The 17,052-nt window shown below is 39.0% G+C and overlaps 1 protein-coding gene across 4 annotated transcripts in view; it reads left to right on the top strand.

The window, feature by feature from the left end:
- Nucleotides 1-13,088, top strand: part of APIP (APAF1 interacting protein) — a 34,212-nt gene extending 21,124 nt beyond the window's left edge. For all 4 annotated transcript variants that reach the window (XM_020963841.2, XM_020963843.2, XM_078148337.1 and 1 more), the window contains 5 exons: nt 3,417-3,465; nt 5,975-6,092; nt 7,042-7,177; nt 10,275-10,442; nt 12,587-13,088. In XM_020963841.2, coding sequence (XP_020819500.1) covers nt 3,417-3,465; nt 5,975-6,092; nt 7,042-7,177; nt 10,275-10,442; nt 12,587-12,686 — 571 coding nt within the window. In that variant the 3' untranslated portion in view covers nt 12,687-13,088. The remainder of the gene's footprint in view (nt 1-3,416; nt 3,466-5,974; nt 6,093-7,041; nt 7,178-10,274; nt 10,443-12,586) is intronic.
- The last annotated feature ends 3,964 nt before the right edge of the window (nt 13,089-17,052 follow it).

Raw genomic sequence — 17,052 nt, 5'->3', positions numbered from 1 at the left:
TACTGTCACCTTTGTATTTTTATATGGAGTATTCTTAGTGTGAAGTTAAGTTTTTCTAAAACTATTTAACTAATCTTAGAAAATCAGAGTCTATAAATATATAGACAGCTTTCCATATGAGAAAGAACAGTAGTAATGTCAGATTTCACCTACTGAATAGCTTGAATGAACAGAATAATGATACCAAGATTTTTTTTTTACTTTGTGGGCTATTTACTCACAGACAGCTTCATTCTTTATTTGGGTCCGTTCCCAAAACTTCATGTATCTCACTTAGCAAGGAAAGACCTAGCGCATATCAGGTTATTGTCCTATAGATAGTATTTTAGAATTGCTTCCATGTCTTGTAAGGCGAAACAGGGAGGATCAAGGCAAAAGTATAAGCAAGTTAGAAGAACAGAGGAGAGAATTCACAGCTACAGATAGAGAAGAGTTCCTGATCAGAGAAGGGACAGAAAGGATCACAAGATAGAAAATGGACACTTTTTTTGTTCTTTTGTTTTTCTTTTTTTTTTAGTTTTCAGCATTCACTCTTAAAATTTTGAGTTCTAAACTTTTTTCTCCCACCTCTTTCCCTAAGACAGCATGCAATCTGATATAGTCTATACATGTGCAGTCACATTAAACATATTTCCACATTAGTCATGTTGTGAAAGAAGAATCAGAACAAAAGGGAAAGAAAAAACAAAAAAGAGAGAGAAAATAAAATGGTTCAATCTGCAGACTCCAGACACTTTTGACCATATAAATTGAAAACCTTCTGCACAAACAAAATCAATGCAGTTAAAAATTAGAATGGAAATAGTTTATTTGGAAAAAAAATAATCCTTCCAGCAACTTTCTCAGAAAAAAGTCAGATGAACTAGGTGTAAACTGAATTGATTTGAATTATATATGAACTTTGAAAGAATGAAATTCTTGCTTTCAGTGGCCATGTGAAAAAAAATGCTGCAAATCACTAATAGCAAGAAAAATAAAAAACACAGCTCAGGTTCACCTCCCACAAGGGGTGTGCTGGTAAGTATTTAACAGCTGACCGTTCGGGGAAGAAGACGTACCCACAGTGCACTTCTACATTTCACCTGCTTTATTAACGGCGTCTCCATTACTTTCTTAAGACCACACAACCAACAGAACAATAGAGCAAATCCTGACTTACATCATTTGACAGTTTCCAAGGCGTACACACTCACACTGATCATTTAACAGTTGTCTCTCCTGAGCTGGAATGAGCTGGCTCCACTGTACTCATGCCTCACCCTCATCGGATCGGCCAAGATGATGAGGAGAGAAAATAACAGTTGTTAACCAGCGTCTGTGTGGGGAGGTGCACTCCTGCACTCGTGGATCAGGTGTGCATCAGTCAGACCTCTCTGATAGGCAGTTTGGAGGTAGGCCCTTTGACCTTGTGTGGGAAGCCACTACTAGGCTTATACATCCAAAGACACTGAAGGAAAAGAAGCCACATGTATAAAAATATTTATAGACTGAAAAACCAAGGGGGTGCCCACTAATTATAGAATGGCTAAACAAATTATGATGTGTAAATGAAATATTGTTGTACCTTAAGAATTGGCAAAAAAAAAAGGTGATTTTTGAGAATCCTGGGAAGATTTGTATGAACTCACACAGAATGAAGAGGACAGAAACAACTTTACGAAAAGAAATAAGCTGGAAAAACTTAAGAAGTCTGATGAAAGCAGTGGCTAGCCGCATCTTTAGCACCCTGGTGATTTCCTGGGCTGCCTGCTACCTCAGAGGTGACAGTCTCCAGGTCCAGAAAGAAACAGATTTTCAACCATGACCACTGTGTGGATTTATTTTGTTTGATTTTATTTATTTGTTACAAGGGCTTTTTTTCCTTCTTCTTTTTAAATTGAGAGGTAAGGGCAGGGTTGGGGGAAGAATAAAGGAGCTAGCATTATTGCTAGCTAGTGATTGACAAAAGAAGAGAAAAAAAACTACCCCTTTGTATCAGAGGATGGAGTGTTGGTAGGAACCGTAGGCAGAGGTCACTCTCCTCTTTTTACGGATGAGAAAATGCGGGTCCTGAGAAGGGAAGTTTTTTGCCCAAAGTTAAACAGCTAATAAGTAGCAGAGCCAAAATTTGAACCCAGTCCTTTTGATGCCAGATTGAGTGATCTTTCTACTACAGCAGTGATTCCAGATTTTTTGGATTTCTTAGCTTTAAAAAAAATTAAGACACACACACAAAAGTAGTTATAGTATTAAATGCTTTAAATAAATTTGTATTTTTTGTTACTCAACAGCATCTGCATTGAAAACCACATATGTGAAACTCTGTCTATAGAACGTATGCCTGTCTGCTTACGGATTTGCAGTTTTCCTGGGAAAAAACTCCTGTGTTCCTTGTTCTACAGTCATCCAGCCACCAAGCATTTATTAAGAACCTGCTGTATGTCAGGGACAGGGCTAAGTGCTGGGGATACCCCCCCCCAAAAAAGAAAATAGTCCTCCCCCTCCAGGAGCTCCCATTGTAATGGGGAGATGGCATGCAAACGACTACATATACACAAGACACATACCGTGTCAACTGGTAGTCATCTCAGAGGGAAGACACTAAACATGGGAGGGACCAGGAGAGCCTTTCGCAGGTGGGAGTTGAGGGGTTTTGAAGGAAGCCAGATGTTAGGAACAACTATTCCTACATAGGAACTTTTAAATTTAGCTTCATTAATCGTTGAAGTGACTGTCACAGGTAGCCCCGATAGCTTTTTCCAAGTATTCCTAACACAGAGAACAAGTGTTCTTCCATAGTCAAAGCATTACCATGTTTTTTTTCCTAGAAAATGTTCTCCCTTCTCCAGGAAGCAGGAAATAGAGGAGTAGTTAAGCAGACCATTCACTAGAGGTCTCTGTACTTCATGTTTTTACACTTCAGGCCTTCTCAATACTAAAATTAAAGGAAAGATAATACGTTGTGTGAAATCCACTTATTGCTAAAGTTTCAAATGTGAATCACTTTTATTGAGCATACTATGACAACTGATCACTGAGTTTCTAAAATGTGGGATTTGAGCTACCTTTCAAAGACCTAAGGGAAAATATTCACACACACACACACACACACACAAAATAAGAACACATTTATTTAACATTTAAAAGTTAAAGGGCTTTTCTCACAATCGCACATGTTTAAACACAAGTACACAAGATTGCCTCAACTACAATATTGAGATTGTGAAATGGATTGGCATTTTTTCTTCAAAATGGTTTATCATTTTTTCTTAAAAATAGTTTATTTAGCATTGCAAGCAATTACATACCCAGGTATTTTATATGTAGAGAGTTTCAAGCTACAAAGAACATTAAACGTCAAGATTATGAAAAGATAAACTTTATGTACACAAAAGAAAAAAATGAGGTTATATGTAAATTTCTGATTCCTATTACAGCAATGAAATCTACATAGCTCCATCAGGAGTGCAAAAAGAACGAATTCAGGTAAGATAAAGGGATAATTCTTACCACAAATCTTTCCACTTTTTGCTAAAGAAGTTTTTTTTTTAAATAATTAATGGAGGTATCATTTTAAACCAAGGAAATTACCTTGGAACATAAAAGATCGATGGATTTCTCAGTGTGGGTACTCACTTTAACTAGCGTAATTAAATAACTATAGGTAATAATCCCTACATAGTTTAATAAATGGTCTTTGAGAGTTGCTGTAGCCAAAAAATTCTTCCCCCTGTGGCCATTCTGATGATGAGCCTCTCTAAACTTAGCCTGGTCTTCAGAGAGCTTTCTGTCACCAGACCAGTATGGCAAAGGCTTTCTATTTCCAGTTTGGCAGAGTCTGCCATATCTTGTGTTCTATTATATAACTCTTCAGAAGCCCTGTCATGGTATTAAGTCCTGACTTTGCCACTGGACTTCCATTTCTTCATCTTAAGAATGAAGGATTTATATAGCAAAGTATTCCTATTGCTTTTTTGTGTTAGGAAAAAGGTAGAAGCAAAGTAGATGGCTGTTAATTAGGGAATGGCTAAACAAATTATGGTATGTATGTGGAGTGTAGTATACATCTGTGCCATGAGAAGTGGCAGATTGAAGAATTCAAAAAAGCATGGAAAAATCTATATGAACTGATGCAGAGTACAGTAAGCAGAACCTGGAAAACAAACATACACAGTGACTACAACAGGGCAAATGGAAAGAAAACAAGACAAAGCCAAAATTAAATGTCATGTAATTATAATGACCAAGCTGGAGAAGAGTTAAGAATATATACTTCCCTGCCATCTTTGCGGGGAGGGGAAAGGGTGAATAATTTTTTTCTCCTCTTTTAAATTTTGTCATAAGAAATGTCTTGCTTTGTAAGGGGGAAGAAAGAAGATATAGTTACCAATAAAAATAAAATTAAAAGAGCATACAACAAATCAGTAATTGCCTTAATAATTGGTGGAAGGAGGGATCTACAACACTAGAGAGTCTGTGTTGAATTTATTAAGCATATATTAAATTTCATTATTTGCATATGAAATAGCAAGTCAGTATCTCTGTTTTGCAAAATCTTTTAAGAAATACGAGTAATTAAACTTTAATTTGGGTAGAGGACCACCTATGGGGCAGAAACTAAAAGTAATAAAATAAGAAAGTTGGTCTGATTGATTTCTAAGACTCCTCTCAGGTCTTTGAGTCCTTGCCTAAAAATTAAAAAGTAGCTATATTGAGTACTGTGTCCATGCCTAGTTGTGTGTTTTGTGGTGAGTATGCTTTATATATCATTACCATTTTGAAACTTCTTCCTTCCTTAGTAGACAAAAGGGAACATCTCATTTTGAGATCAGAATAATGATAGATCTGTGAATATACATTTGTGTTGCACTTTCTAGTGCCATTTTCAGCAATATAAGAGTTATGCTAGATTGTTTTCTCAAATAGCCTAAAATATCTAAGACCTGTGTTTAAGCCCATTACACCTCCTGCACGGTTATTCAGCCCATTGGCAATTGGCTTCTGCTTAAAGACAGCAATGAGTAAAATCCCTGCAAGCTTTACTTCTGATTTCTTTATAGAAGACATTTCTGTAATTAGAGGAATTGGTGTAGATGTTTAACAAGATTATTCCATCCTACTGAATCGAGAAGTAAAACCTGAACTCTAGTTGCAAAAAGAACAAATAAAACTTAATAGGTAAAAGTTCTCTCTGTCACATAATAGTAGCCCAGTCCACATGTATATACATGTTAACTCTGTACCCCAGGCCCCAGTAGAGGATCAATTTTTGACCATCTTGACCAAAAATAAGAAAGGAGGTTATTTCATCAATGGGATGTTTGTAGATGTCCTGATAAGTCCTTACTGAAAAACACACTTTCTTCAGAAGTGCTATGGTCCTGATAGCTCAAGCTTCAAGAATAGTTCTTTATGTAAAGTATGCCTTACTAAGGTTCACTGGGAGATGGCCAGTTTTTGAGTTCCAGTTCTGCCAGCTTCTATTATAAAAGAATAAAGAAATAGAATGTTTTCTTGTTTTCTTTGGATTTCTTAAATATAAATTCATCACACGTTCGCCTGAGTTTATTGACTCCCCTTGTGCAGTCTCTGCATATTTAGGATCACAGATCTCGAGCTGGATTTTAAAATTTGTCATTTCTCTTTGTCTCTATCTTCAGATAATCAGCAAGACTTCAGAGGCAGAGAGCAGACTGAAATTTTGGAAAGTCAGCTTTGCTTCATTTTAAGTAGAGATTTCCTAGTACTCATTTTTTTTTTGTTCATCGTTGTTGAAATAGAGATTCATAGATAAGGAAAAGTAGATTTGAGGTTAAATCTATAGACTATGGCTGGGAGGTTGGTGGACTAAATTCAGGAGTTAAATTTGATGAAAACAGAAGCATGATTACTTTTATTATATATACCTTTGAAATATATTATCATCACTTCCATATACAACAGAAATACTTCCCCAAAACAACAAAAATTTGAGTATTTTTTTTCCTTCCAACAGCCTGAAGATATGTTTGTTTGTGATATAAATGAGCAGGACATCAGTGGACCTCCACCATACAAGAATCTAAGGAAAAGCCAGTGTACGCCTCTCTTTATGAATGCCTACACTATGAGAGGTATGCAGGAAATGCTTTGACTCAAAGATTACTTGATCTGGGGAAGGAAAAAAAAGATTGATCTGTAATTTGGGCATTAGGTGTGAAGGCATAAACTTTCAAAAGATGTCTTTTGAATTTGCTCTCCATACCTTTTATGTGCAAAGGTAGACTCAAAGGATCCTCTGACCTGGTTATTCTAGGGAGCTATAATTTCACCTGGAAATATAATTGAAGCCCAGCTCCTCCTTTGAGGAGGTCCTTTAACCAGTTCTGCCAGAAGAAGCTCTCTCATAGAAGAGAATCAATCTCTGAGCTCATTGGTGACTTAAAGACTTATGAAATTTTGCAGGTTTTAGTCTTGGGAATTAAAATCGACTGTCAGATTTTGGTTATTATGAATTTCTGTGGACAACAGACCTGAGAAGGCTTAATCTGGAGGATAATTCGAAAATGCAGGTTTCTAATTAGAGCACTTTTCCAACCCTAGTGATAGAGTTATTCATAACATGGTTTACTGCAATAGTTGTGTGACATAAAGGATATGTTTCTATAGCTATTTTCAGGCAGCATTATTGCCTATTGATTATTTTTATGCTTGGGAAAAGGAATTAGAGTAGTGCCAAGAATATGACTTGATGCAGTCCTCAGCTGTTGACTGACAACTGTTGTGTAAAGAAAGTGAATTGTTTCCGGCTAAGGCCAGCACAAATTTTACCTCCTCCTTCGGCCCCGTCTATGGTCTATAGGAAGTAGGTCTTCAGGAATTGTCAGCTCAGTCCTCTCTGCTTCAGTATAGTGGCACCTACAACAAACAACTTTATTGGAGCAATTAATTTGTTAAAGAGAGTTTCTCATTCTTTGTTCAATGTGATGGAGAAAAAGCAACAATAACATAAAAACTGTTGATAGATGTAGAATAGAACTTTTGAGAAATTTTTTAACCAGAAATCTTTTGTTTTGCTTTAAGGAGCAGGAGCAGTGATCCATACTCATTCCAAGGCTGCTGTGATGGCCACCCTTCTCTTTCCAGGACGGGAGTTTAAAATTACACATCAGGAGATGATAAAAGGAATCAGAAAGTGTACCTCTGGAGGGTGTTACAGGTATTAACATCCTCCTGTATAGAAGGTTTAGCTTTCTTCTTCACCTTGATAAACAGAATACTTGTCACATAGTTTCACATAGAATCTTTGGGCTGGAAAGGACTTTCGTCATCACGCAGTCCAGGGTTTCTTGACCTTTTTCTTATGTCAAAAGACAGGGCAGGGGAAGCCTGTGTACCCACTCTCAGAAGAAGATTTGTGGCCTGAATTTGTAATTGATGGAAGGCACAAAGTTAGAGGTTAGTGAAAATAAATGTTTAGTTTTCCCATCCACATTCACAGACCCCCTGGCATCTGTCCACAGACCCGCCTGGTGAGGGTGGAGGGGGGGGTGGGTCAGAGTGGAGAGCAGATCATGAATCTCAGTTGAAAACCTCCAAACTAGTCTAATCCCCTCAGTGTACAGATTAGGAAAAACTAAAAGAAAGGCCTTTCATCAGGTCACATAGTGAGTTATAGAGTAGCTGGAACTCAAACCCCCATCTCCTATTATCCAATGTAGTACATTTTTAAATTAGATTATAGCTATTTCATTTGGTAAAATTATGTTAAAATAGATGCCATTCATCAAATGCCTGAAGATAAATTCTCAGTGGAGCTGAGTCAATGGGGATTTCTTTGCATTGAGCTAATGTTTCAATAGCACCCTCATGTTTATGAAGTCATTCAAAAAATCATGGATTTTTAAGTTTGAGGGAAACTTCAGGGTCATCTAGTCCAGCCTCCTCATTTTACAGATGAGGAAACTGAGACTAAGAGATTTGTCAGAAATCACAAAGGTAAACACAAAAGGTTAAGGTAAGTAGCGGTGCCAGGACTCCAGCTTAGATCCCCTTATTCCAGATCCACTTGTCTTCCCAGAAGAGGTTTTCTGCTTCTAAGATCTGTGACTTCACTGGGGTGGGAATGCCCTCCATGAGCACTGAGACAGTTCCTCATGCTTTATGAGGTAACATGAGTTTCTGTGAACAGAAAGTTCATCCCAGGGTGCCCAGCCTTCCAGTGATCAGCCTTTCTGACTGAGGATGGCAGACACACAGCCTGTGACTGTGGCCCATAGCAGAGCTTTTAACATTTGCTGCGATCTGCTGTATACTCTGACACTTGTACTCTGTTGATATAACCTTTCTGGAAGAACAACACCAATTAAGTTGTTCTTGGAAATAAGCTTACACCACTCCCTAGGTTTCTCCCATCCCTCCCTCCCCCCCCAAAAAAAAACCCTACCAAGGCACAGAATATCAGCAGATATTTTTTTTTAATGAGAGGAAGCAATGTTTATTTTTTGTTTGCTTGTTTAAATTATTTTATTTTTGGTTTTCAACATTTATAAGATTTTGAGTTCTAAATTTTCCCACCTCCCTCCACCCCACTCTCCCCAAGACAGCATGCAATCTAATATAGGTTATATACATGTATGATCATATTAAACACATTTCACATTAGTCATGTTGTAAAAGAAGAATCAGAACAAAAGGGAGAAACCATAAGAAAGAAAAAAATGAAAGAAAAAAAAGAAAATAGTATGTGTCGGTCTGCATTCAGACTCCATAGTTCTTTCTCTGGATGTGGATAGCATTTTCCATTGTGAATCTTTTGGAATTGTCTTAGATCCTTGCATTGCCAAGAAGAGCCAAGTCTGTCAAAGCTGGTCATCACGAAGTGCTGCTGTTACAGTGTACTGTGTTCTCCTGGTTCTGCTCGCTTCACTCAGCATCAGTCGGCAGATATTTCTTAACACTTGATGCATCTAATGACATTGAATGTCAGTAACAGAGGGACACATACACAATGCCATTGCAAGCTGGGCATTTCGTGATACAAGATTACATTTTTTATTACCGGTGCCTTTCCAGATTTCATTTCTTTATACCAAATATCCTTAAAAATTATCCTGACTTGAGGGTAGTTGAACTCCAGTGGTTTAATAAATTCACACAGCAAATTGTGAACACTAAGACCTTCATGTCTGTGTGTGTGTGTGTGTGTGTATAGTTTTTTGTGAAGCAGCAAAAACCTCAAGTTCTTAAATTGGAGAATGGTCTTTATTACCTGCCAGCCGCCATAGTGCCACTCTACAACCAACTTCATTTTTTTATTGAATGCCATATATGTGTTCAAAGCTATTTTCATAGGGTAGTTTAATTTTACTTTTTTGTTTATGCTTTTTTCAATGTCTATACCAATTGTTGACATTGGAGAGATAATATTCTCCTTATGGCATAATCTTCATAAGATAAATATTGAGTGACACAAGGTGTCTTTATTTCACAGGGTGGTTATGTGAAAAGAGTTTTTTAACCCTTAAAAGTCTTATATAAATGTGAGATTATTATTGCAGTGTAATCAGTGTAAGATTTAAGCATTTTACTCTTGCTTAGACACGTTAAGTGAGATACCTCCCTGCCCTTCAGGGACCTGGAAAGAGCATGATACATATGCTTCCACATAAAAGGATGATTGATAAGGAAGTAAACATAATTCAGAAGGAACAAAGAAGCAGGAGAGAGAGCCCGGGATGAGGCCAGGGGTACACAAATGGGGTCCCAGGGAGTCAGACAAAAATGAAAATGACTCAACACAAAGATGGAAAAGCTTAACGCTGCAAGCATTCATTTTTTATTTATCTCTCCAAGGTGCCTTGGATCCTACAAAAATTCAAGATGGGAGAAAATGTTGTATCGTCTCAAAATTTCTGCTTAATAAGTAGTTCCATCACTAATCCTTTCTGTGTTTCTGATCTCAGATTTATTATTTCCCGTCTTCACTTTAAAATACTGTACTCATCCGTGCTTCAAAGAAAATACCTGTACGATCTTGATTGTTTCTTTGCTGGGTTGTGGTGTACTCTACAAGTTTCTGACACTTAAAATCAGACTAGTGCCAAAATCCGAAGCCCATTTTGGTGCAGATGTTTGTGCAAGATCTGCAGAATGACATGCAACATCTTGCTTCCAGAGAGTTTGGCAGTGACTTCCCAAGGATGAAGACTCGGTGTCTCTCTGACTCAAACAACTTGTAAAGTAACGTTAGAATTTTTCTTAGTGAACGTAACTTGTTTAAATTGAGAAAAAATGTTGCCTATTTTTTCTTGTAGATACGATGATATGTTAGTGGTCCCCATTATTGAGAATACACCTGAGGAAAAGGACCTCAAAGAACGAATGGCCCAAGCAATGAATGAATATCCTGATTCCTGTGCTGTGTTAGTCAGGCGTCACGGGGTCTATGTCTGGGGAGAAACATGGGAGAAAGCTAAAACCATGTGAGTACAATCAAAAATAATTTGGGGAACTCACCAGGGAAAATATTTATATATGTATTCATGTATATATTTTAAAAAGGAAATCTGAAAACAGATGCTTTATATTCATGTGTAAGGTAAGTTCTCAGTTCATCTGTAAAGCCACCGAATTTAAGTTGCTTAAGTCCAGGCCAGGGGTAGTTACATCAGCCATTCTTCTAGGCTTAGCCATCCATTTCTGACATAGATCTTTCCTTCTTGGTCATTTGCCGAATGTTTAAGGTTTTATCAGCTAATTTATCTTTGAGATGTCTTTAACCAGTTCTAGATTTCAGACTTCATTTACGGAGTCAAACTTATTAATTACCCAAAAGACTTCAAGAAAAAAATTAATGAGCGCTTATATTAAAATATCCATTTACATATCACAGCATATGTGGATAATGAATTTCATGTGCAATATTTTAAGTAATTCATTATTCTTAGAGGTTTGCCTTTCATTAATCAAAAATTATCAGATTTGCTACATTCATTGAAGAACACTATGTGAAGACAATAGCAAAAACAAAGTATTTGGGAGGTAGTACTTGTCTTTTCTTGTGAAAAATATCTAAAGTTTGTGTACCTTTTTTCAAAAAAAAAAACAAGACATATTTCACTTAATACTTCCAAGGGTATATAATTTCATTGGTGTGCAGATCCTCCTTCCATAATCCCTTTTCATCTTAATAGATGATCTTTGTCAGTTGCTGTGGCCCCAAATCTGCTTACCCATGACCAACCATGATGATCTTCTCAAAACCTCGTCTGATCTTCAGATGATACTGATGAGGATATCACCATCACTGCTTTCCTGGGACTTTCTCCAAAGGTCACATTTGATCTTAGTAGGACCTACCAAAGCTTACATTCCAGTAGTGCATCCTTCCGGAAGAAATATCATGGGAAAAGCAAACAATTTTGAAAATTTTGAAATAACATTTAAAACTATATATAAATGTAAACACATGTTTATGTATATAAATATATGTGTTTAGGAGCCAGGGAAGGTTTCTTTGAGGTTTTTTGTTTGTCATTGTTGTTTTAGAGGGAGGGAATATTTTTTTTTAAAGCTCAGAATGGTTAACTCCACGTTATTGCATAAAATGGGAACAAACTAAATTTCAAACATTCGTCCTCATATCTCTGAGCCATGATTTGTCCTCCTCACTACCGAAAGGAATTGGAAGGTGAAGAGGCAAAGTGGTGGCAGATCAGAGATGTTTTGTGTGGGAAAAAAAAAGTCAAGGAGTGGAGAATTCCTATCTGAACTTGTTTAAATCGGCATTCCTTCTGCCATATTTCTGGTCCATGTATACATCATACCAGTAGGTGTTTGCCAGGTCTTTGAAGCTCCCATCCCCTGTACATTCTCTGTCCTTCAGTTATTCCATGATCTTTACCCCTTCGTGCCTCCTCATCTTGTGCTATTATTGTCCATGCCTTTCCATCTGTCCATCGAAGCTCCACCTAGAGTGATGGGGGCCTCTCTCTCTGGCCCTGCTCAGGTGCTCTATTGAAATAGCATGGCAGTAACCTTGGGTTCTTGGGCTCTGCCAGTAGAGTGCAATTTCTGGCCAGTCCTGCCAGACTCACAGGGTTTCAGGTACAGCCTCAGCAACAGGCTTTGTCTAAGCAGAGTTATCAAGCTCAAGGCCTGCTATGTGCTGTAAAACTCCCCAGTGCAGCCTGAATCAGATTAAATAGAATTGGGAAATGTTTAATGAAGCAAATAAAAAAAGTGAATACAACATAGATAATGTGAATTTGTTCTAAGTTGCTATGCTGCCTGTGAGGATCTGTTCTGTTTGAGTTTGACACACCTACTTTAGAGGACCAGCCTAGTGACATGTGGAGAAGGGATCACTAGAATGGGGGCCCCCAGGGCACATTGGCCACAGTGACGGATGAAACACACCCGTGTAGGCCGAGACAAAGGTACCGGTCCCAAAGCATGTTCCTGTTTCACATGTGGGGCCCGAGTACTGCCCAACGATCAGAAGGAAAAGATGTATTAGAAAGCAAGCCGAGGCAAACTGGAGGCTAAGAGGAGACACAAGTAGGTCACTAGTGCAAGGTTTCTCCAGATCCCTTGAGCTCCCTCTTTCCATGCTCTTCTTTTACAGGTGTGAATGTTATGACTACTTATTTGATATTGCAGTATCAATGAAGAAAGTAGGCCTGGACCCAACCCAGCATCCAGCCGGAGAAAATGGAATTCTGTAACCCAGGGTTTAATTTTATCCAGTGACGGAACTGAAGTCCAGATCATGAATTCGGGAGGAGGAGGAGGCTGTGTGTGCTGTTTTTGTAAATTTACTACATATTCATATCAGATGTATTTTGTTATTAATATATCACCAAATGCTACTCACAAAGTAGGAATTTGTTCTCAACTTAATTCAGCAAATGTTGATTATGTCTTCATATGATGTTTTACTAAAACATGCAATGTGCTAGCACAAATGGAAATGGAAATGTCATCCCACAAGGTTTCTGTGGGCCCTTTGTTTGCCTCTTCTACCTCGTGTGCTTCAAACAAACCCTCAATGGCCAGAGCTGCATGTGCTAATCACATTTACTGGCAGGGATTTCTTTCTCATAAAAATAGTCATAGAAGCTGGTCAATGTTTTTGTTTTTCTTGTGTTTTCTATTTATTTTCCACTTAATCATGGAAGGCTATTTTTTTCCATGTAAAATGACAATACTGTTGCTATTCTTAGCGTCATTGCCTTGCCATAGGGAGCCCCTAGCTTTCCTTGGTTTTTATGGACTATTTATAAATGCCAGGCCTTATAGACAACCTCTCCCTATTGCCCTCCACAAACTCTGAAGTCCAGGGAAGCGGGCCACCTTCCTGGTCCTTGCCGACCACACATCAGCTGCCAGGCTCTTTCCCCCACCCCAGGGATGTGCTCTCAGCTCTCCTTCTCCTCTGGGGATCCCTGATTTCCTTCAAAATTTCCTTCCTGCGTCATTGTCCTGATCCCAGCTGATATTGCCTGCTCCTCGTCTGCTCTGCTAGCTCCTTGGGGAGATGACCAGTTCTGCTTTCCCCTGTGGCATTCCAGCCTTTACCATATCGCCTTCCATCTACTAGGATTTTAATACATGCTGGTTGATTGATTCGTCCATGTAACCCAGAGCAGCTTCACGCTGGTTACAAAGATGTCTTCCATTTAATTGGAGAGGGAACTAGAAAGACCCTGTACTTAGTGCACAGACTTCCACAGTTAAAAAGACTAGTTATTTATTCAGCAAACATTAAGTCCTTCCTCTCTTAAGGAAGGAGAATATGACATCATACATACACCCAATCCTTAAAGAGATTTATTATAATCTGGGGGAAAATTGACCCCAACAACCATGACACAAAAGGGAGTGGGAGGGCAAGGGGGAGACTGGTGAATTGCAATGAGAAATGTTAAGAGGAAAAGCTAGCACTTTCTTCTCTTGGGGAGGTACAAGGGAAGGCTTCATGAAGGAGCCCCTGAAATGTAACTTGAAAAAAAAGGGACAGAGGAGTCCATTCCAGATTTGAAGGGCAGCTTCCCCAAGGGCAAATAGATCAGCCAGGAACCTCTAAGCGCTACAGCTGAGTCCCTGAGATTCTGATGGGACACACAACACATATGGAGAAGAAGCGAAAGGAGGGAGCATTTATTAAGTGCATGCTCCATGCCAGGCGCTGCACTAAGGCTTCACAGATATGGAATGGCAGTCTGACATGGGCATTTTCAGACCAGACTGACACACATCATCCAGAAACAATGATAGTGGATTGGGTTGGGAGGCCAGGATGTGAGGGAACAGGACCCTGTGTGGCAACAAGGCAGTATGAGGGGGTGGTTAGAGAGAAGTTAATGAAGTAAGGCATGGTCAGGGTACGAGTCTCTCCAGAGCTACAAAGTATCCGGTAAAGAGCCACGATGCGTTGTGGGGACTGTCTCCAGCTGTTGATGGGAAGAGTCTGCCCCTCAGATTTGAGGCCCACAGCCTCTTCTAACCCGTCAGTCTAGGTACACACACAGGCTATGTCCATCTGACATGGGGCTCTATTCTTTCCATCCAATTGTTAAGTAAATTTGTGGTGCTGCTGTTGAGTGTTAAATGGTTTATGAGGGTCTCACTTCATTATCAGCCTGAGTCTGAATCACTGGACCAGCCTGAGACAGGTCTAGCCCGTGGCAGCAGGGTAGCTATGAATCAACAGAGGGTCACCCCCAGCGTTACTGTACTCCATGACCCTAAATGCTTATTGTCGTGCAGCAGAACCTTTGCTGACATGTACGTACATACATGTAGGGAGAAGGGGAGGGAGGGGAGCTGGGAGAGAAGGATTACAAGGGAAGGTTCTGTCTTCCTTTACCAGTGTTAACACACCAGAAAGATGCCCAGAGCATCCTCAGCTACCTTTATAATGGGTTTGGGGTTTTTTCCCCCTTCTCTAGTTTCTGTTGGGGCTGTGGGTTGGGGAATGGTTGATTATATATGTAGGATTTAAACAGATAATGGTCCTACATGAGTTCAGCTTTTTCCCTTGACATTCCATTCACACCCCAGATTGGATAAGGGATTAACATTTTAGTTGAAGGGTGTGTCAATTTCTTGATGAGATAATGCATTGTTTCTCAACTGGCAATTGATTCTAGAGCCTTTGGGCCCTACCCACCTCCTTTTTATGAGGAAAGAGCTCAAAGAATATAGGTCTCATTAATTTATTACATGTGGATTGGAGGCTTACAAGTTTCTTGGGTTAGTATTCTTATAGACACCAAAGCATAGGCAACACAATTTCATTTCTTTCAAGTGCTCATTTAAACGTGGCCCATCCCTAATCCTAGAACAAGTTTTAATTCCCACACCAGAAGTATCTTTTTCTGTTGTTAACATTTTGGGGTGCTGAAGAGTTTGTTTTTATTTTTATTTTTTACTTCTGGAAATAGAACAGCAGGCCAGAAGCTTCTTGAAAGCAGGGACTCTTTATCTTTTTAACCCTGAATCTAACAATACCTTTCCTCCTAATGGAATTTAATATTTGTTGAACTGAAGTATGAATTGTTCTTTTAGTCCTAAAGACTGCTATCAGTCTTTCCTTATTTCAATCTTTACCTACATAGAAGTTATTTCATATTCCTAAAGCAACAGGCTTTGAGTATAGTATAGTCTTAACCATTACTCTAGAAGTCAGGAGATTTAGGTTCCAGTCTTTGGGCTTAATAGTAAGTATTAGTCACCAGCTGTGTGCAAGACACTGTGCTAGGTGATGGAGATACAGAGAAACGCAGAGGATAATCCTTGCCCTCGAGTCTAATCAGAAGACAACAAGCAGATAACTATGTACAAACAGCCTATATATACAGGAGAAATTGGAGATCACCAACAAAGTGAAGGAGTAGAATTAAGGGGAATTGAGAAAGGCTTCCTATAGGAGGTGAAATTTTTAGCAGGGATTTGAAGGAAGCCAGGAAACAGAAAGGAGAGAGAAGCTTTCATCTGTGAAGGGAGCCAATGAAAATGCCCAGTCAGGAGATGGAATGTATTGTTCAAGGAACAGCAAGGAGGTCTGTGTCACTGGAATGCAGAATATGTGTTGAGGTGTAAAACATGAAAAGACTGGGAGGGTGCTAATTAGGAAGGACTATGAACACCAGTTTTGAGTTGTTGGGTTTTTTTTTTAAATTCTAGGAGGAATCACTGGAGTTCATTGAAAGGGGTGACATGGTCACATCTATACTTTAAAATCACTTTGATAGCTGAATAAAAGGTGGACTCAAGTGTGGAGAGATTTGTGGCAGGGAGATTAACCATTAGAGTACTGCAGTAGACCAAGCATGAGGTAATAAGGGGCTGTACGAGGGTGATGGCAGTGTCAGAAAAGAGAAGAGGGTATAGACAAAAGACGTTATAAAGATAAAATCAACAGGCTTCAGCAACAGATTGGATATGGGAAATGAGAGAGGAATTGAAGATGACACATAGATTGCAAGCCTACTGGGAAAGTGGTGGTGCCATCAACAGTAAAAGGGAAGTCTGGTAGTGGCAGCAGAGTTGGGGATGGAGGGATAATGAGTTCAGTTTTGAACATGTTGAATTTAAGATGTTTAGAGGACATCCAGTTTGACATGTCCAATAGGTAGTTGGAGATGCAAGCATGGAGGTCAGCAGAGAAGCTAGGGCTGGATAAATAGACTTGAGAATCATAAGCACAGAGATGGTAAATTAATCCATGGGAGCTAATGAGGACCAAGCCCTGTGAGACACTCAGGGTTAATTGGGAGTGACTTGGATGAAGATCCAGCAAAGGAGACTGAGAAGAAGCCATCAGACAGGTAAAGGGGAAATCAGAAAAGAGTACTGTCGTGAAAACTAGAGAGAAGAAAATATGAAGAAGAGAGTGATTGACAACGCCAGAGGCTTCAGAGAGGTGAAGAAGAATGAGGATTGAGAAAAGATCCTTAGATTTAGCAATTAAGAGTTCATTGGTAACTTTAGAAGAAAACAATTTTAGTTGCATGATGAGGTCAACAACCAGACTATAGAGAGTTAAGAAGAAAGTAAGAGACAGCTGTTATAGAAGGCTTTCTCAAG

The sequence above is a fragment of the Phascolarctos cinereus genome, unplaced genomic scaffold (assembly GCF_003287225.1).
Source record: "Phascolarctos cinereus isolate Bilbo 61053 unplaced genomic scaffold, phaCin_HiC Scaffold_9;HRSCAF=440, whole genome shotgun sequence".
Taxonomy (NCBI): domain Eukaryota; kingdom Metazoa; phylum Chordata; class Mammalia; order Diprotodontia; family Phascolarctidae; genus Phascolarctos; species Phascolarctos cinereus.
This window is presented reverse-complemented; position numbering and strand designations above follow the sequence as displayed.